This window comes from Mesoplodon densirostris, chromosome 9 (genome assembly GCF_025265405.1).
Source record: "Mesoplodon densirostris isolate mMesDen1 chromosome 9, mMesDen1 primary haplotype, whole genome shotgun sequence".
NCBI lineage: Eukaryota > Metazoa > Chordata > Mammalia > Artiodactyla > Ziphiidae > Mesoplodon > Mesoplodon densirostris.
Genome location: NC_082669.1, coordinates 17,358,064 through 17,380,025, shown reverse-complemented (window position 1 = coordinate 17,380,025; position 21,962 = coordinate 17,358,064). Strand labels below are relative to the sequence as shown.

The 21,962-nt window shown below is 46.1% G+C and overlaps 1 protein-coding gene across 8 annotated transcripts in view; it reads left to right on the top strand.

Annotated features, from left to right (window-relative positions):
* Positions 1–21,962, top strand: part of ATXN7L1 (ataxin 7 like 1) — a 242,304-nt gene that overhangs the window by 210,574 nt on the left and 9,768 nt on the right. For all 8 annotated transcript variants that reach the window (XM_060107827.1, XM_060107826.1, XM_060107824.1 and 5 more), the window contains 4 exons: positions 1,164–1,246; positions 2,115–2,371; positions 17,257–17,452; positions 20,919–21,040. In XM_060107827.1, coding sequence (XP_059963810.1) covers positions 1,164–1,246; positions 2,115–2,371; positions 17,257–17,452; positions 20,919–21,040 — 658 coding nt within the window. The remainder of the gene's footprint in view (positions 1–1,163; positions 1,247–2,114; positions 2,372–17,256; positions 17,453–20,918; positions 21,041–21,962) is intronic.

Sequence of the window (21,962 nt, the reverse complement as noted above, 5' to 3'; positions counted from 1 at the left end):
CAGGCAAGGTAACCTCTTTTTAGCTTGCAACCATTGGAGGCCCTTAAGGAGACATTCCACCAAGTATATCTACACCCCCCGCGCACCCATCCACCCACCCGCCAATGCTGCTGCCCGTCTCCCTGGATGCTCAGAAGAGCTATGTCATTCCTGCCCTGCAGGACTCAGGTGTCTGTTGGGTGCCTTCCAGAAATGGCACAGGTCATCAAGAGGTGGAACTTGAAAGCCTGAAGGGTCCTTAAGAGATTGTCGCACATACCCTCGTTTTCCAGGGGAGGAGAGCATTTCTGTAATCCAGAAGGGGTGAAGGATCCAAAATGGGCCTAAAAAGAGCAGATTCCTTAGAAGTAACCCCAACATGAGCCGTCAGGAGTCCAGCGGGAAGGCAGGAGCTGGGGAAAGCCCGCCTCCCTCAGCAGGTCCCCGAGGGACCCGGCTTGTTCCCATGTGGAGCATCAGGCCTCAGTCCAGGGGCGGAGCGACTGTGACACTGACAGGCCCTGCCCTCTCTGCACCTTCAGGTGCAGCCTCAGTGTAAAGCCCACACCTGCCCCTGCCCCTGCCTATATGTTCCTGAATCCGGGAAATGATTTTTCTGGCCGGCAAGGCTGCGTGGAAAGCCTCGTGCTGAGGACTTTGCAGAGCATTGAGACAGGCAGGTCACACTGACGTGTCAAGGAATAATCTCCCACTTAAACGGCTAAAACTATTCGGGAGTCAGGGCAGGAAGGGGTGGGTGATGTATTCTTGGAGCTACCCGGGGGGGGCGGAAAGTGGCCCTTGGGCCTCAGGTGGTTCTCCCTGGTCTGCAGCCACCTCTGCCCAAAGGTACCGGGGGGAATCGTTTGGAGTGAAGGTGTGAGAGCATCTGGCTCCTTTCCCTCCGCCGCCCACCCCCGCCCCCCATTCCCTGTACATTCTGCTCCCCACCGCCTCCCGCTGGACTTGGGAATTCTTGGGTTCAGAGGGGAGCGCCATCTTCCCCCAGCGGTTCTGGAAGCATTTTAGCAGCCGGTTGGAAAAAAAAACCCAAAAAAAAACAGATTGCCTGACAATGTCTCACTTGTTGGTGCAAATGTGCATTTTTTTAAAAATGTGGTCTTAATGCCAAATCCTATTTAGTCTCCTTTTTTCTTATATTTTTTGTTTGTTTCTTAAACCAGAGAGAGAATTTGACCCAAATAAACACTGTGGAGTATTGGATCCCGAGACAAAGAAACCTTGCACAAGATCCCTCACCTGCAAGGTATTTCTCTTTCCATAAAAAATACTTCCTGCTCTCGCTGGGGCCTTTGTCGAAATGTTTGCATGCCACTCTCTGCACACGGCAGGGTGTGGAGCCTCGACATGACCCCCAGCTGTTCTTTGTAAGGGAAATGCTTTCTTCTCTTCCATGGTAGCAGAGCGCCTGCCTCAAGCTGGCTGGCTTTTTAAGAAGGGAAAAAAAAAAATAAAAAAATAGGCTTCCCCTGTTACTTGTGAGGCCAGACAGTAAATTGTATTTATAGGCACTCACAGGCGGTTCTAAACCCTGCTACGTTTTAATGTATGCAGGAGCAGCGCGGCGGCGGTGGCAGCGCCCTGAAAGGCAGCCCCGGAGGGGAGGACGAGCCGCCGCCGTGCCCCTGATCCAGCCACAGCGGGGTGGCCGGGGGACAGCTGACCCAAGGCGGCCGCCAGTGGGTGGCCCCCAGCCCCGTATTTCATACTGAACTGCCAGTGCCTCTTGGGATGGAGCCTGTGGCCCTCTCTGCTTGGTGGCTCTGTGTGTCTGGGCCAAAGCAAGCCTCCCACCTGCACCTGGATTAACTCCAGCACGCCCTCACCGTTGCCTTTCATCAGAGAGGTTCTCATGGGTTCTGCGCTGAAGCTCGTCATCTTATGCCATTTTTTGGAGGAAGCTTTGGCTTCTTAACGCCAGGAGCGTAGGGCACGGTTGCGTTTTGTGTGGTCTCCGCCTCTTCCCAGCCACAGAACAGGAGCTGTTGCCTTGAAGTTGACTTTTCAAGCACCTCTAAATTCCCATGAATTGCTGTTTCTGAAATGGAGGGCCTGGGGAAGCAGGTTTATGCGCTGATCAAAGAGGCTGTGCTTTCCGTCTCTCTTCTCCTTAGACTCATTCACTAAGCCATCGGAGGGCAGTCCCAGGCCGGAAAAAGCAGTTTGACCTCCTTCTGGCGGAACACAAAGCCAAGTCCCGGGAAAAAGAAGTTAAAGATAAAGAGCATCTCCTGACTTCTGCAAGGGAAGTACTTCCAAACCCATCCGGGCCAGCGCAGGACTCGCTGCCGGGATCTTCAGGGAGCTTGGGCCCAGAACCTAAAGTCGCGTCCCCTGCAAAATCCAGGCCACCTAACTCTGTGCTTCCTAGGTAAGTCCCACCTGGGCGATAGAAGCCTTGAGGCCGTGGTCAAGTGACCCTGCCTGGCTGGGTCGTGTGTGGTCGGATCACGTGTGAAATGGGAGTCGTTAGAGTCCTACCTGGGGAGGTGGTTGTGAAGTTGAAAGGAGAGAATGGGTGTGAGGGGCTCAGCCCAGTGCCTGCCACGTAGCGTTCAGTGGATGTTACTTCCATCACCATTGTCATCCTCAACCTGGTCGTCATTGCCGAGATCGTCATCCTCCATAGCAGACCTGTATCCGCCAGGATGTGTTTTCCCGGAGTCAGAGTCAGCTAGAGATAAATAGCTGAAAGGGTGACGCTCAACCACCAGGCAACTTTCTGGTCACCTGAGTTTTTAGATTAGTTGAAGATTCCTGGAGCAGAGAGTGGGGGAAGCCTGGGGGGATGGGTAGTCAGCACAGCTTAGGAGCCCACTTGCCATGATATTCTGTGAATTTTTTCCACAACTCTCCAATGGTCAGGGTAAAGGGAAAATTGCCGCGACAGGGCTGTCTGTCCTTACATTTCCCTCCATACCAAGAAAGCTGAGCCACCTCTTTGGGGTTTTATTTGGTCGTCCTGGACAGAAAGGAAAGAATGGAAAACAAAACCCACCCGGGGGAATTCCCTGGCAGTCCAGTGGTGAGGATTCCAGGCTTCCACTGCAGGGGGCACGGGTTCGATCCCTGCCTGGGGAGCTAAGATTCCCACATGCCATGCGGCGTGGCCAAAAAAAAGAGGGAGGGAGAAAAAAAATTCCACTTGGATTGAAAATCCATGTATGTGTGTTTTGACAGGCAGTGGAGTGCCATAATGAGCCACAGACCAATTTCCAGGTGATAGGACAGGAAACCCTCATTCAAAAATATTTATTGAGTGCTTGCTCCATAAGCAAGGTACTGTGTTAGCTACCCTCAGGCAGGGGCACAGAGATGAATGAAACTAGATCCTGCTTTTCAAGAATTTGGAGTTTAGGAGATGAGACTCAAATATCCATAGCATCATAAAAAGGAAACATTAATAACACAATATAAGTGCAGATATTAGTATCCTCTGATGATTTTGGGGTTTTTTTTTTGGCTGCATTGGGCTTTCTTTGCTGCACACTGGCTTTCTCTAGTTGCAACGAGCGGGGGCTACTCTTTGCTGCGGTGCGCGGGCGTCTCATTGCGGTAGCTTCTCTTGTTGCGGAGCACGGGCTCTAGGCGCACGGGCTTCAATAATTGTGGCACACAGGCTCAGTAGTTGTGGCTCACGGGCTCTAGAGCACAGGCTCAGTAGTTGTGGCGCACGGGCTTAGTTGCTCTGCAGCATGTAGGATCTTCCTGGACCAGGGCTCAAACCCGTGTCCCCTGCGTTGGCAGGTGGATTCTTAACAACTGCGCCACCAGGGAAGTCCCCTCTGATGATTTTTAATGCATACACTGTGAGTCTCAAAGAGTAATTGTCCAGTCAGCAAGTAGGCATTAAGAGAATATAGTTACAAAAGAAGGGGAAGGAATTTATTTTTAAAGCAAAAGCAAATATTTGATGACAGTTGTTACTGACCTACCAGGATCTCTCATGCCTTACACTTTGGTGCAAGCCTGACCAGTTTGGCACCTGGAGCCCCTCTCTTGGAATCACCAAGCTCAGCCTCAGGCATCTGGGGGGATGGATGGAGTCAGACGGAGTCAGATGGAGTCACCACCCACACATCTCCATCATCATAACCATTGTCGGGTGGTTGTCGTCATCTGTTTACTTGACCGCTGTCCTTGCCACCCCTCATTTTCCAAGATCGTTTTATGATTTCTCACTGTGATGCCAGATGTTGGTGAAGGATATTACCCTTGGGGACACAGTTCTGCTCCAAACTTCTGGAAGGGGCTTCAATTCTATCTACAGTAGCTTTCAAACTTCTTGGTGGCGATGGAACTTTTTTGTTCCCACAGAACCTTACACGGTACCCGATATAAAAGCAGACCTGCCTCCACCTGAAGCCCGCTCAGCCCTGCTCTCATCACACGTGTACCCAGAACCCACTGTCCCCCAGCCCATCCAAGGGATCACCTCAGCTTCCCCAAGGACTCCAGGGAACCCCAGTTTGAAAACTCTTTTATTATACATTTCTCCATCGATGTTGACTGATGCAGGCACTTCGCACCCAAGCAGTGGTACCTGGCTTAACAGAGAAGCTGGGGGCAGCCGTTAAAAAATGAAACAGGCAACAATGGAGCCTTAAGAGCTGCTTCTTTCTGTTCCTTTTTTTGGTTTAATTTTCAGGGGAATGTTTGTCAATAGAGAAATGCCAGGTGTTTATGTTCTTTTAGGGAAATAGAAGAAAGAGAGAGGGTGAGGTTAATCAGCAGAAAAGAATGTCTCTGAAGGAAAAGGGGAGGCCAAGGAGCACATTACAAATGTTGGTAAGAGAATAATTTCTGAGGACGCTTTTCAACGCACCAGAAAACTCAGGGGTGAACTCTGTTCCACAGTTAGTGGGAAATAACGTCCTTTTTCAGTTGTCTTAGGTTCACATGAGACCCCATGCCATCAGAGATCGAAAAAGCATGATCAGAAGTAAACATACCCACATAAGACTTAAAGCAGTTATTTCCCTCATATTAACGATGTAAATATAATAGATGTTTCAATCACACTCATTATCTATAATGGGCCAAAAAAAAATGTCACACATGAATGGAATTATGATTATCCCTTCCCAATCGTGAATTTCTCTTGTAGGAAATGCTAACAGTGTGTGAATTTATATCTTAAATATAGTTTCGGTAACCTTGAAAATATTCCAGTTCTCCTATTTTTGAGTTGCAACCCATCCTGTCAGGGGTTCCTAAAAGAGGGACTTGGGTCTAGGATTGGAAAAGTGAAAGTTAGCTAGCAAGGGTTGGAACAGGATTGGAAGTGCAAGGCTCAACTCCTTGTCTGCTAACTAGATGAACGTGGCCGTGTCTCTCAGCCTCTCTGACCTCAAACTGCTCAACTGTCAGACGGAGCTAAGGAGAATTAAGTGAGATAAAATACCAAGCTCATCATAAGCACTCAGTTCATGGTAGCTGGTAGTAGGGGTCAGTGGTAGTCAATGGGAAAGCAGTGGGAGCCCGTGAAGGCCTCAGCGCTACCTGATTTCCATTCACCTGGCCTCCTGGCCTCTGTCCTTCAAGCTGGGGGCCCTTGGATACCATACCAGTATGCTCTGTTTCTTTGCCCCCAACTCTAAGGAAACATTATTTGCCCCACAGAGCCCAAGGGCTATGAATGACCAGGCCAACCAAAGCCATCAGGACTCTGTTGGAAAGGCGCGGGGGTTGGGGGAAGGGGGGCAGCAGAGGGAGGAAGGGTCAGCTGTGGAGGTAATTGCTGCCAAGATCTGGGCACATCCCCCTCTGTCTCACAGATGCTCACACATCTCCCCTTAAAGTATAAACTGGCAAATGCCAGTGAATCTAAGACTGACAAGGGCGGCAGGGAAAGAGGCCGAAGGTCCTAGATACCTGACAAAGGGCAGAGGTGAGTCTGGAGTGAAAGCTACTTCATGACATGGTGTAATCGCCAAAGTGGAAGCCATTTCTCTCCTTGACTTCTGTTTGTCCCTGGGCTTTTCCTACTCGTTTCTCAACAGGGGGGCCTTTGAAGTCAAGCAGGCAGAACCAAGTCTCATGACCACTTTTTATTAGCTTGGCAACCAACGTCCTCATCTGAGAAATGTAGGTCATAGTTACACGCACCTAAGGCAGTAGGGTAGCTCCAGTGAGAAAAGGTATGTGACGTGCCTACGTACAGGTAGGACTCAGTTAAGGTCAGTTGTTTTGCTCGTGCTTCCTCAAAGTGGTGGGGGTTAGGGGACTTTAAGTTTCTCTGGGTGTAACTGGACAGGGACCATCATCACATGCACTGTCTTTAGACCAGACTGGTAAGTGGAGGGGTGAGGGGTAATGTAGTGCCGAGGAAGAAAGGTTGGACGGCAGCTTAACACTTGCGAGACTTTTTCCACACTTTCTCATGGCCAGTTGCCTAATTCCCCCATCATCCTCTCCAAGCCTTGGCTTTTTTGAGACACAAGCTGGTCCCAGCGCACTCCATCCCTCCAGGTTCCACCCTGGAGGGCAGTGATCAGAGCTGGGAGGAGGTCTTGAAAGCATCCACCATTCCGTCATCACCAGGAGGGTGCCCATGTCCTGAGGGACACAAGTCTAAAAACGAGGAGATCCGGAGATCCAGAGCTCCTTCCCGTTGTGCACGTGCACACATGTGCCCAGCGTCCTTCCTTCATGTTTCTGTCTTGGCTCTCAGAGCTGATTCCGCTCTGCAGCTCGCAGTTTTCATGCTCAGCTTTACTCTCCACAGTTCTCTTCCCCTGGTCTCCTCTCTTTTGTCTGGCAACTAGAACTTACCATGGAGTGTTTCAACTGTTCTAAAATTTTTTTTCTTAACGAAACTTCTTTTTTTAAAATCAACATAGTATAGACACATAGTTCAAAAACTAAATAGTACTAAAAGGGTTAGAGTGAAAAACAGTAGTTCCTACCATCCTGGAACTCTGTTGACCCTCTCTGTGTTGGAGCACCTGTTTCCTGGATCCCTTTGCCACCTTCTCTCTTGGTTTACTCCTTATCTTCTCCATTAGCTTCCAGTGAAAAGGGACATGGGAGGTCAATTTTTAGAATCCTTATACACCTGAAAATGTTTGTATTCTACCCTCACACTTAGTTGATCATCTCTCTGAGTCTATAACTGGATTGAGAATTATTTCCCTACAGAAGATGGAAGACAATTTTTCCATTGGCTTCTGGCATCGAAGGTTTTTATTGAGAAGTTTAATAACATTCTGATTCCATTTTTAATTGCTGAAGCATGGGGCTCTGAAATTTCCCAGGGATCCCCCTTGATGTAGGTCTTTTTTCATTCATTGTACTAGGTACTCAGTAGATCCTTTCAACCTGGAAACACCTGTTTCTGGGATATTTTCCCATGTTACATGCTAAATAGTTTTCTCCCCACTATGTCTTTATTCTCTTTTTTAACTTCCTGTTAGTTGGATGTTGGATCATTTGCTCTGACCTCTTCATCCTCTTACCTCTTTTCTCCTGTTGTCTCTCAATCTCTTGTTCCACTTTCTAAAAGATTTTTTTACTTTACTCTTCAAAACTGTATATTAAATAGTTTACGATTTACTTGTTAAATTTTAGGATCTGGTTCTTTCTATCTGATTGCACGGCATGCGGGATCTTATTTCCCCAACCAGGGATCAAACCCACACCCCCTGCAGTGGAAGGGTAGAGTCTTAACCACTGGGTCTCCAGGGAAGTCCCTCCTCTTTTTTTCCTTTATCTTCATTTCCCCCAAGTTTGTTTCATATATGTGTTCATGTGTTTGTTGTTTGGTTGGTCAGCTCATGTTGGAGATGTCTGGGAATGTTTGGTTATCTCTAACCACTCGTATTTAAAAGAGAGGCTCTAACAGGCTCATTGGAGGTCTCTGGGGGACTGTCAACCAAAAGGTCATCATGTCACCAGTCAGCCTTTTGTTGGAATATTCCCAAAGGCAAGCTGTGGAAGCCTTTTCTCCGGGGCCATTCAGTTTCCGGAGGGAAGAATCCTGCCTGCTGACGTACCTGGCAGTAGGCATTCTGGCAGTGCCAACTGAGGATCTGACCAGGGGCAGCCCACAGTCCTCCTGTTTTTAGCCCTGTGCCTCCTCCTGGTCTCTGCTGAGCCTGGGGGCCCCACGTCTAGAGTCCCTCTGGTTCAGTTTCTCTTTTTGAGGGTTGATCGGAGGGCGAGGGGGCTGGCAGGGGCAGTGGAAAGTCACGTGACCGTGCGAGGTAGAAGTGATGACCTGCGGGTCCAACGACAGAAGATTGAGCCTTTCAGCTCTCTCGCTATGTTTGGTCCTCACCTCACCCATGACTTGTGCAGCTCTAGCTGCTCCAGGTGCCCTGCTTCTCAAGGTTCTGTGGTAGGTCAGCTCCTTTCCCATCAGTTAACACTCTCCAGCCACAGTCTGTCTTCTAAAAATAGGGTAAAATCTCTTGTTCACACTTCTTGGGACACTTCAGGTGCAAGTAGCAGAAAATCTTGCTTACTAACCACTTCAGTAATTACCACTGGTGACAAGAAGTCCAGAGGTGAAAGGGCACCAGTCCCCAAAGGTCAGGGGTTGGCTCTCCTTCTTTTTTTTTTTTTTGGTAACCTAGTCTTTTTTTTTTTTCTTTATTGGAGTATAATTGCTTTACAATGGTGTGTTCGTTTCTGCTTTATAACAAAGTGAATCAGTTATACATATACATATATCCCCATATTTCCTCCCTCTTGCGTCTCCCTCCCTCCCACCCTCCCTATCCCACCCCTCTAGGTGGTCACAAAGCACCGAGCTGATGTCCCTGTGCTATGCGGCTGCTTGCCACTAGCTATCTGTTTTACATTTGGTAGTGTATACATGTCCATGCCACTCTCTCACTTTGTCCCAGCTTACCCTTCCCCCTCCCCATATCCTCAAGTCCATTCTCTAGTAGGTCTGCATCTTTATTCCCGTTTTGCCCCTAGGTTCTTCATGACCTATTTTTTTTCCCTTAGGTTCCATATATATCTGTTAGCATGCGGAATTTGTTTTTCTCTTTCTGACTTACTTCACTCTGTATGACAGACTCTAGGTCCATTCACCTCACTACAAATAACTCAATTTCATTTCTTTTTATGGCTGAGTAATATTCCATTGTATATATGTGCCACATCTTCTTTATCCATTCATCTGTCGATGGACACTTAGGTTGCTTCCATGTCCTGGCTATTGTAAATAGAGCTGCAGTGAACATTGTGGTACATGACTCTTTTTAAATTATGGTTTTCTCAGGGTATATGCCAAGTAGTGGGATTGCAGGGTTTTATGGTAGTTCTGTTTTTAGTTTTTTAAGGAACCTCCATACTGTTCTCTGTAGTGGCTATATCAATTTACATTCCCACCAACAGTGCAAGAGGGTTCCCTTTTCTCCACACCCTCTCCAGCATTTATTGTTTGTAGATTTTTTGATGATGGCCATTCTGACCGGTGTGAGATGATATCTCATTGTAGTTTTGATGTGCATTTCTCTAGTGATTAATGATGTTGAGCATCCTTTCATGTGTTTGTTGGCAATCTGTATATCTTCTTTGGAGAAATGTCTATTTAGGTCTTCTGCCCACTTTTGGGTTGGGTTGTTTGTTTTTTTTAATATTGAGCTGCATGAGCTGCTTGTAAATTTTGGAGATTAATCCTTTGTCAGTTGCTTCATTTGCAAATATTTTCTCCCATTCTGAGGGTTGTCTTTTCATCTTGTTTATGGTTTCCTTTGCTGTGCAAAAGCTTTTAAGTTTCATTAGGTCCCATTTGTTTATTTTTGTTTTTATTGCCATTTCTCTAGGAGGTGGGTCAAAAAAGATCTTGCTGTGAATTATGTCATGGAGTGTTCTGCCTATGTTTTCCTCTAAGAGTTTTACAGTGTCTGGCCTTACATTTAGGTCTTTAATCCATTTTGAGTTTATTTTTGTGTATGGTGTTACAGAGTGTTCTAATTTCATTCTTTTACACGTAGCTGTCCAGTTTTCCCAGCACCACTTATTGAAGAGGCTGTCTTTTCTCCACTGTATATTCTTGGCTCCTTTATCAAAAGTAAGGTGATGATATGTGCGTGGGTTTATCTCTGGGCTTTCTATCCTGTTCCATTGATCTATATTTCTGATTTTGTGCCAGTACCATACTGTCTTTATTACTGTAGCTTTGTAGTATAGTCTGAAGTCAGGGAGCCTGATTCCTCCAGCTGTGTTTTTCTTTCTCAGGATTGCTTTGGCTATTCGGGGTCTTCTGTGTTTCTATACAAATTGTGAAATTTTTTGTTCTAGTTCTGTGAAAAATGCTAGTGGTAGCTTGATAGGGATTGCATTGAATCTGTAGATTGCTTTGGGTAGTAGAGTCATTTTCACAATGTTGATTCTTCCAATCCAAGAATATGGTATATCTCTCCATCTATTTGTATAATCTTTAATTTCTTTCATCAGTGTCTTATAATTTTCTGCATACAGGTCTTTTGTCTCCTTAGGTAGGTTTACTCCTAGGTATTTTGTTCTTTTTGTTGCAGTGGTAAATGGGAGTGTTTTCTTAATTTCACTTTCAGATTTTTCATCATTAGTGTATAGGAATGCAAGAGATTTTTGTGCATTAATTTTGTATCCTGCTACTTTACCAAATTCATTGATAAACTCTAGTAGTTTTCTGGTAGCATCTTTAGGATTCTCTATGTATAGTATCATGTCATCTGCAAACAGTGACAGCTTTACTTCTTTTTTTCCGATTTGGATTGCTTTTATTTCTTTTTCTTCTCTGATTGCTGTGGCTAAAACTTCCAAAACTATGTTGAATAATAGTGGTGAGAGTGGGCAACCTTGTCTTGTTCCTGATCTTAGTGGAAATGGTTTCAGTTTTTCACCATTGAGGACAATGTTGGCAGTGAGTTTGTCATATGTGGCCTTTATTATGTTGAGGTAAGTTCCCTCTATGTCTACTTTCTGGAGGGTTTTTATCATAAATGGGTGTTGAATTTTGTCAAAAGCTTTCTCTGCATCTATTGAGATGATCATACGTTTTTTCTCCTTCAGTTTGTTAATATGGTGTATCACATTGATTGATTTACATATATTGAAGAACGCTTGCATTCCTGGGATAAACCCCACTTGATCATGGTGTGTGATCCTTTTAATGTGCTGTTGAATTCTGTTTGCTAGTATTTTGTTGAGGAGTTTTGCATCTATGTTCATCAGTGGTGTTGGCCTGTAGTTTTCTTTCTTTGTGACATCTTTGTCTGGTTTTGGTATCAGGGTGATGGTGGCCTCGTAGGATGAGTTTGGGAGTGTTCCTCCCTCTGCTATATTTTGGAAGAGTTTGAGAAAGATAGGTGTTAGCTCTTCTCTAAATGTTTGATAGAATTCGCCTGTGAAGCCATCTGGCCTTGGGCTTTTGTTTGTTGGAAGATTTTTAATCACAGTTTCAATTTCAGTGCTTGTGATTGGTCTGTTCATATTTTCTATTTCTTCCTGGTTCAGTCTCAGAAGGTTGTGCATTTCTAAGAATTTGTCCATTTCTTCCACGTTGTCCATTTTACTGGCATATAGTTGCTTGTAGTAATCTCTCATGATCCTCTTTGTATTTCTGCAGTGTCAGTTGTTACTTCTCCTTTTTCATTTCTAATTCTATTGATTTGAGTCTTCTCCCTTTTTTTCTTGATGAGTCTGGCTAATGGTTTATCAATTTTGTTTATCTTCTCAAAGAACCAGCTTTTAGTTTTATTGATCTTTGCTATCATTTCCTTCATTTCTTTTTCATTTATTTCTGATCTGATCTTTATGATTTCTTTCTGGCTCTCCTTCTGTGGCTTTCTTTTATTCCACCCTCTTCGATCTTTTGGCTTCATCTTCAATGTCATTAGCAAGATGGCTACAGCACTTCCAGAGGAAAAAGGTCCAGATGAAGGTGGAGACCACCTTTTCCTTGTGTCTCTTTTTTTTTTTTTAATAGCTGTCCTAGTGGGTGTGAAGTGGTAACTCATTGTGATTTTGATTTGCATTTCCCTAATGACTGATGATGTTGAGCATTTTTCATGTGATTGCTGGCACCATTTATATATCTTTGCTGAGAAATGTCTATTCAAGTCCTTTGCTCATTTAAAAAAAGTTTTTTTTTTTTTTGCGGCACGCAAGCCTCTCACTGTTGTGGCCTCTCCTGATGCGGAGCACCGGCTCCAGATGTGCAGGCCCAGCGGCCATGGCTCATGGGCCCAGCCACTCTGCGGCATGTGGGATCCTCCCGCACCGGGGCACAAACCTGTGTCCCCTGCATCAGCAGGCGAACTCTCAACCACTGCGCCACCAGGGAAGCCCTAAACTTTTTTTAAAAATAAATTTATTTATTTATTTATGGCTGTGTTGGGTCTTTGTTGACACCCATGGGCTTTCTGTAGTTGCGAAGAGCAGTGGCTACTCTTCACTGCAGTGCACGGGCTTCTCATTGAAGTGGCTTCTCTTGTTGTGGAGCACGGGCTCTAGGCGCGCAGGCTCAGTAGTTGTGGCACGTGGGCTTACTTGCTTCGTGGCATGTGGGATCTTCCCAGACCGGGGATCGAACCCATGTCCCCAGCACTGGCAGGCAGATTCTTAACCACTGTGCCACCAGGGAAGTCCCTAAATTTATTTTTTATTGAAGTATAGTTTAATTACAATGTTGTGTTAATGACAGCAAAGTGATTCAGTTATACATATATATACATTTTTTTCATATTCTTTTTCATTATGGTTTATCACAGGATATTGATATTCCTTATGCTATACAGTAAGGTCCTTTGCCCATTATTTTTTAATTTTAAAAAATTTTGTGCCCACACTGTGCAGCTTGCGGGATCTTAGTTCCCTGACCAGGGATCGACCCCAGGCCCCTGCAGTGAAAGTGAGGAGTGTTAATGACTGGACTGCCAGGGAATTCCCTCCTTGTGTCTCTCTCTTTTTTTTTTTTTTTTTTTTTTTTTTTTGCCGTACGTGGGCCTCTCACTGTTGTGGCCTCTCCCGTTGCGGAGCACAGGCTCCGGACGCGCAGGCTCAGCGGCCATGGCTCATGGGCCCAGCCGCTCCATGGCATGTGGGATCTTCCCGGACCGGGGCACGAACCCGTGTCTCCTGCATCGGCAGGCGGACTCTCAACCACTGCGCCACCAGGGAAGCCCTCTCTTTTTAAAAGTGAGAAAAATCTTTGCAAAAGCCACCCCCCCACACCGCAAAAAAATACATTTTCTTTTATTTCTCATGCACTTTCCCAAACCAATCATTAACGAGATGAATGAGATTCCCATTATTACTTAAGGGGTTAAATGGAGACTAGGATGTCATCACCATGATGATCACCACAGTTCTGTTGATCTCTTTGTTCTTCAGAGCTAATGCCTTGTTTATCCCTTTACTACGACTGTACTATTTTGGGACAGAGGAGATGCATGTGTTCGATCCATCCGCCCCATTGAACAGTGAATTCTTCAGCCACTTTCTTGCACACGCCTGTACTACTAACTCACTTTCTTTTATTTTTCTCTCTTTTTTACTTTTTGTTGTGAAAATTTCCCCATGTACAGAAAAATAGAAAAGTATAATGAATACCTGCCTACGTAGTTTTAACAGTTTTAATATTTTGCCACTGTGTTGACTTCATCTACATTCTTTTTCATTTTTCATAAATTGATTATTTTTTTTATTTTTGGCTGCGTTGGGTCGTCGTTGCTGCACACGTGCTCTCTCTAGTTGCGGGGAGCAGGGGCTACTCTTCGTTGCGGTGCGCGGGCTTCTCATTGCGGTGGCTTCTCTTGTTGCAGAGCACGGGCTCTAGGCGCACGGGCTTCAGTAGTGGTGGCACGTGCTCTCTAGAGCACAGGCTCAGTAGTTGTGGCACATGGGCTTAGTTGCTCCGCGGCATGTGGGATCTTCCTGGACCAGGGCTCGAACCCGTGTCCCCTGCATTGGCAGGTGGATTCTTTTTTTTTTTTTTTTTTTGCAGTACGTGGGCCTCTCACTGTTGTGGCCTCTCCCGTTGCGGAGCACAGGCTCCGGACGCGCAGGCTCAGCGGCCATGTCTCACGGGCCTAGCTGCTCCGCGGCATGTGGGATCTTCCCGGACCGGGGCACGAACCCGTGTCCCCTGCATCGGCAGGCGGACGCGCAACCACTGCGCCACCAGGGAAGCCCGGCAGGTGGATTCTTAACCACTGTGCCATCAGGGAAGCCCCATCTACATTTTTTGATATGTTTTGAAGTAAATTGCAGATATCTTGGTATTTCACCCTAAATTTCCAAATGCATCTTTAGAGAGTAAAGATCTTTTCCTTTGTAACTAGGGTACTAGTATCACACAACAAAATCCGGCTTTTATCTCCCGCAGGATAGGGAGGTCCTAATATGGTGGGGAAAGCTTCAAAAAGAGTCTACCAGAAAGTATGGGAACAACTTAAATGTCCATCAATAGCGTAGTTAAATAAATTATGATATGTCCATATTATGGAATACTATACTGGGGAATATTAAAATGATGATAGATTTCTACACATGGAAAGATTTCTACAACATCACTAAGTTAAAAAAAAAGCATAATAGTATGTACAATGTGATCCAGTTCTTACACTACCAAATGTAAAATAGATAGCTAGTGGGAAGCAGCCGCACAGCACAGGGAGATCAGCTCGGTGCTTTGGGACCGCCTAGAGGGGTGGTGGGATAGGGAGGGTGGGAGGGAGATGCAAGAGGAAGGAGATACGGGGATATATGTATATGTATAACTGATTCACTTTGTTATACAGCAGAAACTAACACACCATTGTAAAGCAATTATACTCCAATAAAGATGTTTAAAAAAAGTGCATGTGCCTGTTCGCACAGTAAAGAGGTCTGGAAGGATATAAACCAAAATGGAAGTAACACTTGATCTTGAGTGGCAGGATTACGAATGCTGTTTTCTTTCTTTATATGTTTTGATGTTATCAAAATTGTTTTACCGTTTGGGTCTTCAGCTGTAAACAGGCAACGGCTGTTGTCCCTTCTGACCCAGGAGTGTAGGGAATGCACCTGGGCGTTGTGTTTTCTGGACTATAGACCTTTAACGTGTAGAATGAATGGCATCTTTGTTTTCATAAGGGTGGGAAGGTGATAGTCAATAATAAATTATCATACCAACAGAGTTGTTGTAATTACACTGGAAAACTACCTGTGGCCTTGTTTGTGGGGTTTTATGGGGTTTTTTTATTTGCAGCATTGTACACATACATGAAATTTACTATTTTAATTTCTAAGTGTACAGTTCAGTGGCATTAACTACATTCACATAGTGGTGCAACCATCATCACCAGCCATCTCCAGAACTTTTTCATCATCCAGTACTGGAACTCTGTACCATTAAATACTAACTCCCTGTTCCCAGCGCCTGGGGACCGCTGTTGTACTTTCTGTCCCTGTGAATTTGACTACTCTAGGTACCTCGTACACGTGGTGTCATACAGTAACTGTCCTTTGTGATGGGCTTCGTTCACTTAGCATCATGCCCCCAAGGTTCATCCGTGTTGTAGCAGGTGTCAGAATTTCCTTTCTTTTCTTTGTTTTTTTTAAAGGAACATTTATTTATGTACTTATTTTTGGCTGTGTTGGGTCTTTGTTGCTGTGCACGGGCTTTCTCTAGTTGCGGCAAGCGGGGGCTACTCTTCATTGCGGTGCGCGGGCTTCTCATTGCAGTGGCTTGTTGTGGAGCACGGGCTCTAGGCGCACGGGCTTCAGTAGTTGTGGCTTGTGGCTCAGTAGTTGTGGCTCACGGGCTCTAGAGCACAGGCTCAGTCATTGTGGCGCATGGGCTTAGTTGCTCTGTGGCATGTGGGATCTTCCCAGACCAGGGATTGAACCCTTGTCCCCTGCATTGGCAGGCAGATTCTTAACCACTGCACCACCAGGGAAGTCCAGAATTTCCTTTCTTTTTAAGACTTAATATTCCATTGTGTGGATATATGGTACGGTAACAATTTCATAAAGCCATAGTTTAGTGTCTTATGTTTGTAGAGCTGTCTTGTTTATCCATTCATCTGTTGATGGACATTTGGGTTGTTTCTACCTTTGTGGCTTTGTTTTTACATGACCGTGCTTTGGGGATCTGGTTCGAACTCAGGTCTTTGACACCTAGAAAGATTTCAAAACAACAAAGAATCCAGGGTGAAAATGAGGGAGAAGGGAGATGCATGAGTGAAAGGTGCTTCGTGTTACTTAAGGGGCAGCTTTCAAAGCAGAACACAGAAAACCTTTTTATTTATTTATTTTTTATTATTTTTTTAAGCTCCTGATTTTTTTTTTCTCCAGACCTTCTTTTTCACCCAATCTTTCTCCCTGGTCAATCACCTCATGAAAGTGGAGAGCAGTGAAAACAACTAACAACTAGCTCTGACGGTTCTTCTAACTCTTCTCCTGATGTGTCTGTTTCCTTTTGCACTTTACTGCTCAGGAAGCATTACTACCACCTCTTACTGTGACCGATGCTGCTTTGCTATAAGCTTAGCCGTAACTGAGATGAGATCTGTTGGATTGGTTATACACATAGAATTCATTCATTCCTTCATTGAGAAACATATTTCTTCAACACCTACTGTTGAGTCAGCCATGCCAGCCTGTGGGTCTAGAGGCTTGTCAAAAATTAAACGGAAACAATCATCCTCAGAAGACACAATTAAACTACATGTGGTTTGATATATTAAGAAACAGGCTTGGCTGTGGGGGAAAAAGGAACTTGTGGCCCCATGGCTGGGACAAAACATTTTTTCAGGCCGGTATGGTAACAATTTCATAAAGCCAGAGTTTAGTAGCTGTGTGTGTAGGGCTGTCTTTTGTCATCACTGATATTTTGTTGATTGATTTGAACCTATTTATCTGGTTGATCTTCCCATCAGGTCCACTTTCAAAGAGAAACAACTTCAGGGCAAGTACAAATTACTTACATGCAAATGAATGAATAGTTGTAACTGAGTTCTAGAAGATTCGTTTTAAGTTAAATTAACTCTCTGTCACATTGGTTGCTATTTTCGTATTTTCTATTGCTCTTACACTGTTGGAGTTGTCCCTGATGCCCAGATTCAAGCAGGGCAGAGCCTCAGCTCCAACCTGTAGAGAGCTGGTCGCTGCTAACCCTCTCAGCCTGAATTTCCCCCTTGTGCAGATTTGCCATTGATCCGCCTTCCTTAATGTATCTGGAAGGCTAATTGGTCTGCCTTCCGAGCTCCGTGAAACTGGGTGGATCTTGTTCCCTCAGAAAAGTTTATTCTGTTTGCTCTCTCTTGCCCTTAGACCATCATCTGCAAATAGCATAAGCAGCAGCACGTCTTCAAATCACAGTGGCTACACTCCGGAACCCCCTCTACCCCCAGTTGGAGGTGACCTCGCCAGCCGACTGTCAAGTGATGAAGGGGAGATGGACGGAGCCGACGAATCCGAGAAGTTATTAGACTGTCATTTCTCCACCCACCACCCCAGACCTCTTGCGGTAGGCCCCCTTCTGTTTCCATCCAGGCATTGTTTCCCCCTGTACTTTGCAGTATTTAGGTGACTGTGTCCTACAATGGCATCCTTCCTAAGGACAGGCCTCCAGGACAGTGTTTTACGAAAGGGCTTCCCCTGAGGTTGAATGATTACCTTAGAAATCCCCTTGAAAATCACAGAAGGAAAGGTAAGGGCTCCAGCTGATTTTAATCCTTTAAACACCTGAGTATTTGTGGTCCACCTTGAAGCGATAATGCTCGAGAGACGGTGTTGATAGCAGAGCATGGGGAGCTGACCCTCCTGCCTTGCCCATCCACGGGGAGCCTCTGATTTCAAGAGTCGGTCTAGCTCACCTGCCTTGGAAACTGTCTCTGAGCAGTGTGCCAGGTGCCAGTGCTGGCTGGTTTGCTCCCCTGTTGGTTCTGAGTTTTATTGTTATTAGTAGGTGTGAGGATATAGCACCAGATCTGAGTGTGTGTGTGTGTGTGTGTGTGTGTGTGTGCAGGAAAGAAGGAAGCATTTCATGTCCGCGTGATTGCTGATTAACGAAAAGATCAGTTTCTTCCCAGTTCCTTGAAAGAATCCACTTTAACAGTTCAGAAGGTCATTGAAATCGAGGTGGGTGGTGTAGGGAGGCATGAGCTGGAGGCTCGTTTGTGTTTGCCCTACGGGCACTTAAGAAGGGACTGCCTGGTGCTTCCATCACAGAGCCGAATCCAGGGAGGCTGGGAACGTCGGACCCCATAGCCGGTTTGCTCTGTTCCCAGCTTGAGCCCTGCAAGATTAGCTTTGACTGTCCCAAGATGGCGTGAACTGTGTAGGTGAAATCAACCGTGCATCACGATAGAGTGAGTCCCTCCTGCCTTCTATCAGCGTGATGAATGAAGGCCAAATTCACTTCCTGTTTCTGGGGAGGATGGTGACCTGTACTTCAGCAACAGCCTGAGACTTTGCCTCTTGGCTAGTACAAAAGTAGGGACCGTCAGGAATGCTTCTGATGGCCAGTAATAGGAAACAACTCATACAGTGTGTGCGCTTCAGTCATTTACTTGTCTCGTATAACAAGGCGTCGAGAGGTGAGTGCTCCCAGGCTCGGTTCAGCATCTCTTCAATGTCCTGCTGCTGAGGGAGAATCTCTGCCACCCTCTTTGCCTTTCACGCACAGTCTGGATGTGTCAGCTCGAGCTCCAATATCACATCCTCACCCAGTAGCACTCTACAAAGGGGGGTAAGGGACAAACAAAAAGGGAGTCTGCTTCTAAGATGCTATCTTATGTCATTTCTTAGGGAAGAAAAATCTTCCTATGAGCACCCCCAGCAGACCTTCCCTTCCATCAACCAGAAGTAGGTCATGTGCCCAGCCCTATACCAGTCAGTGGCAGAGGAGGATAGGATTGTGTTAACACCGAATGAAACCTGCCATGATTTCATCCCAAGGTTCTGGGGAGAGACCTACCTTCCCTGCTCACTGCTCCGTGTCAGAGATCAGAACAAAAGTGTGGTTCTGTTAGCAAGGAAAAGGCAGGGAGAGCTGGGGGTGGGGTAGCAGTTGATGAACTTGGCAACCAGTAGGGTCTGCCACGGTGGCCGGTGCAGCGAGGATCTACAGCCCTACCCGGGGCATCATAGGCGACCAAGGACAGGAGCCTCTGGGGCACTGAGCGTTGCATCTGTGTTGAATTAGAGACATAGGTAGCACAGACAGTAAGAGGCCTCCAGCTTCCAAGTCTGAAAGTGAGACAAGGCTCTCTACCAGAAGGCCAGACTCTGGAGCACATCAAGATCTTTGTCCAAATGACAAGCCGCCAGGCTACAGTGGATTAGCTCAGCTCAGAGCCTGGCAGATTTGTGTGCCCTTCATGTTTTGCTGATTTAAATGGAAAGGCCGTGGATTTGTTTCTTTGCTTTGTCCTTTCTCTCATGGCCAACTGATACATTAAATCAATTTTTGTAATGAACACTTGCTCAGGGTGTCTTTAGCAAGGAGATGAAAGAAGAAAAGATGTCTGGACCTGGACCGGCTCCCACATGCTGCTGGGGACTGGCTTCCACGCGGGAGAACTCCCTTTGTATGTTTTAGTACTTGGCCAGTAAGCCCTTAATGTGCGGAAAAGAATTTTTCATCAGGAGTACCAGATTTGATGGGAGGCAAGATTTTAGGGTAACCCCACCCCAAACATAAGCAGAAACAAAACAAAGGGAAGGTCTCGCGTTTCCTCCTAAGAACTGTTCCAAAGGCTGGTTCCAGGAAGGATTTGTGGAATGAGTGCCAACCCAGCACTGTGTCTGGGATGGAGGCCAGGGAGCTGCTGGGAGAGGCCTGGGGGAGGGGGAAAAGCTGCAGTTGAGTTATAGAGTCATATTTGCAGACTCGCCTGAGCTCTGACCAGGCAAATGTCACCTTCTCAGAGGCCGCTTCTTACATTTCTGTCTGCTGGCCTTCTGGTTGTCCTAACATCATCATTAAATGACGTTTATCAAACATCTAACTGCTCCTATTTCAGCCCGGTGTGTTAAGTGTGATAGTTCGCTCTGAACACTTTGTAGGACCTTATCTCTGTAATCCATCCTTTAGCCTAAATCTGTACTCTCCTCATATTGAGGAGGAAGAAGAGAATGGGGTCCCTGACCTTTATACGTTTATAATCATCAAGACAGGCACAGAAGCATTCAGTATAATGTAAAACAGCCGCGTAGCGATTCCCAGGTGGAATGTAATGAAGTATGTGTAGGTGTCTGTGGGAGTTCAGAGCGGCAAGGTGAGTCAGATGAAGGTCACTGGAGTCTTAATCAGGGCCCTGAGGGAGGGGAGGGTTGCACTTGGCCGGGAGAAGACGGAAGGGGACAGAGGCAGGCCAAGGGGGCAGCAGAAGCGTGGGCGCAGAGGCAGTGGTGTGTCCCAGGGCAGCCTGGACGCGCCGATGGGAGAGGAGATGAGACGGCACCAGGAGAGGAGGGAGTTCAGCCCCGCTGGGAGGGAGCCGGCTCCGCTGATGGCAGGTAGGGACGGTAGGACCCACTGGCAGGAGAAGCTCAGAACCAGCCATTCCCATTACCGTGATGGGAAGCAGGGAACCCCCGTCTTCCTTGAGAAGATGACCCCTGTAACAAGCCCGTGGTGCTCACACACTACCCGGCTACTGGTTGCTGTTGGTTTGGGTTTGGTCTGGTTTGGTTTTTCAACCTGAAATACTGGCTCAATGCCAGGTATAGAGAAGGTAGCCCTCAGTGCTACAGAAGACTGAATGTCACTATTGTTGAGTCACCCTGTGGGCTCTGCCGAAAATCTAGGAGCTCAAACTGAAGCAGCACAGAAATATTTTCGGCTTCGGTACTATGTTGCTTCTTTATTTTGAGGAAAACTGTACCCCTGTGTGTTTTTATGCAAATGTTATTTTTCTGTGTAGAGCTTATATTAGCTTATTAACCTGTAATCAACATTAAAATGGTTTTTGTTTTCCCCCTGACAGTTTTGCTCATTCGGGAGTCGCCTCATGGGACGAGGGTACTATGTGTTTGATAGAAGATGGGACCGTTTTCGATTCGCACTAAACTCCATGGTAGAAAAACACTTGAATTCACAGATGTGGAAGTAAGTGAGCGATTTTTGTGCAATATGAGATCTGAGCTGCTCCACAACTATCTGAACCCCAGCTTTCTAAATGAATGTCACTAGTTGGTTTTTTGTTTGTTTGTTTGTTTTGTTTTTTTGCGGTACGCGGGCCTCTCACTGCTGTGGCCTCTCCCGTTGCGGAGCACAGGCTCCGGACGCGCAGGCTCAGCGGCCATGGCTCACGGGCCCAGCCGCTCCGCGGCATGTGGGATCTTCCCGGACCGGGGCACGAACCCGTGTCCCCGCATCGGCAGGTGGACTCTCAACCACTGCGCCACCAGGGAAGCCCACTAGTTGGTTTTTTATTGAACAAAATGATTCTGAAATCGGGGTTCGTGATTAATTCTTAAATGTCAGCCCCTCTTCTTGGTTGCCTGTATTTTTCAGAGACAGTGTGTGGTGTGCTTTGTCTTCTTTGGAGATCCCTTTTGTGTTGGTAATCTTCTAAACTAAATGAAAAGGGATTAGATAAGACCTCGTTTATTTAACAGTGTTAAAGGGCCTTTTTGCTATGACTAAGACCATCTAAGGATATTAAGAATACGCTTCAGTTTGTAATGTTAATGCTACAGTGTCAATACTAAAAATTTCCTAACGGTTATGGACCAACTTGTAATTATTCAATGTCCTGTGAAAAAGTACGTACCGCAACCAACAGGGCAGATCAGGGGCCATGTTGCCAAGTTGGTTAAGCTTGTCTTTGGCCCTTCCCACCTCCCTATAGGCCTCTCTCCTCACCTCTGTGCATACTTCTCTCTACCCTAAACCCAGCTTATGTCCCATTTCTCTATGGTCCGTTTATTCTCCAACACCTCTCGATGTATTTACATTTTAATAGATTCATGAAAAGGGGAAAAGCCTTCTTGACTTAGGGAAATGCTATTGTACAGGGTGACGGGCT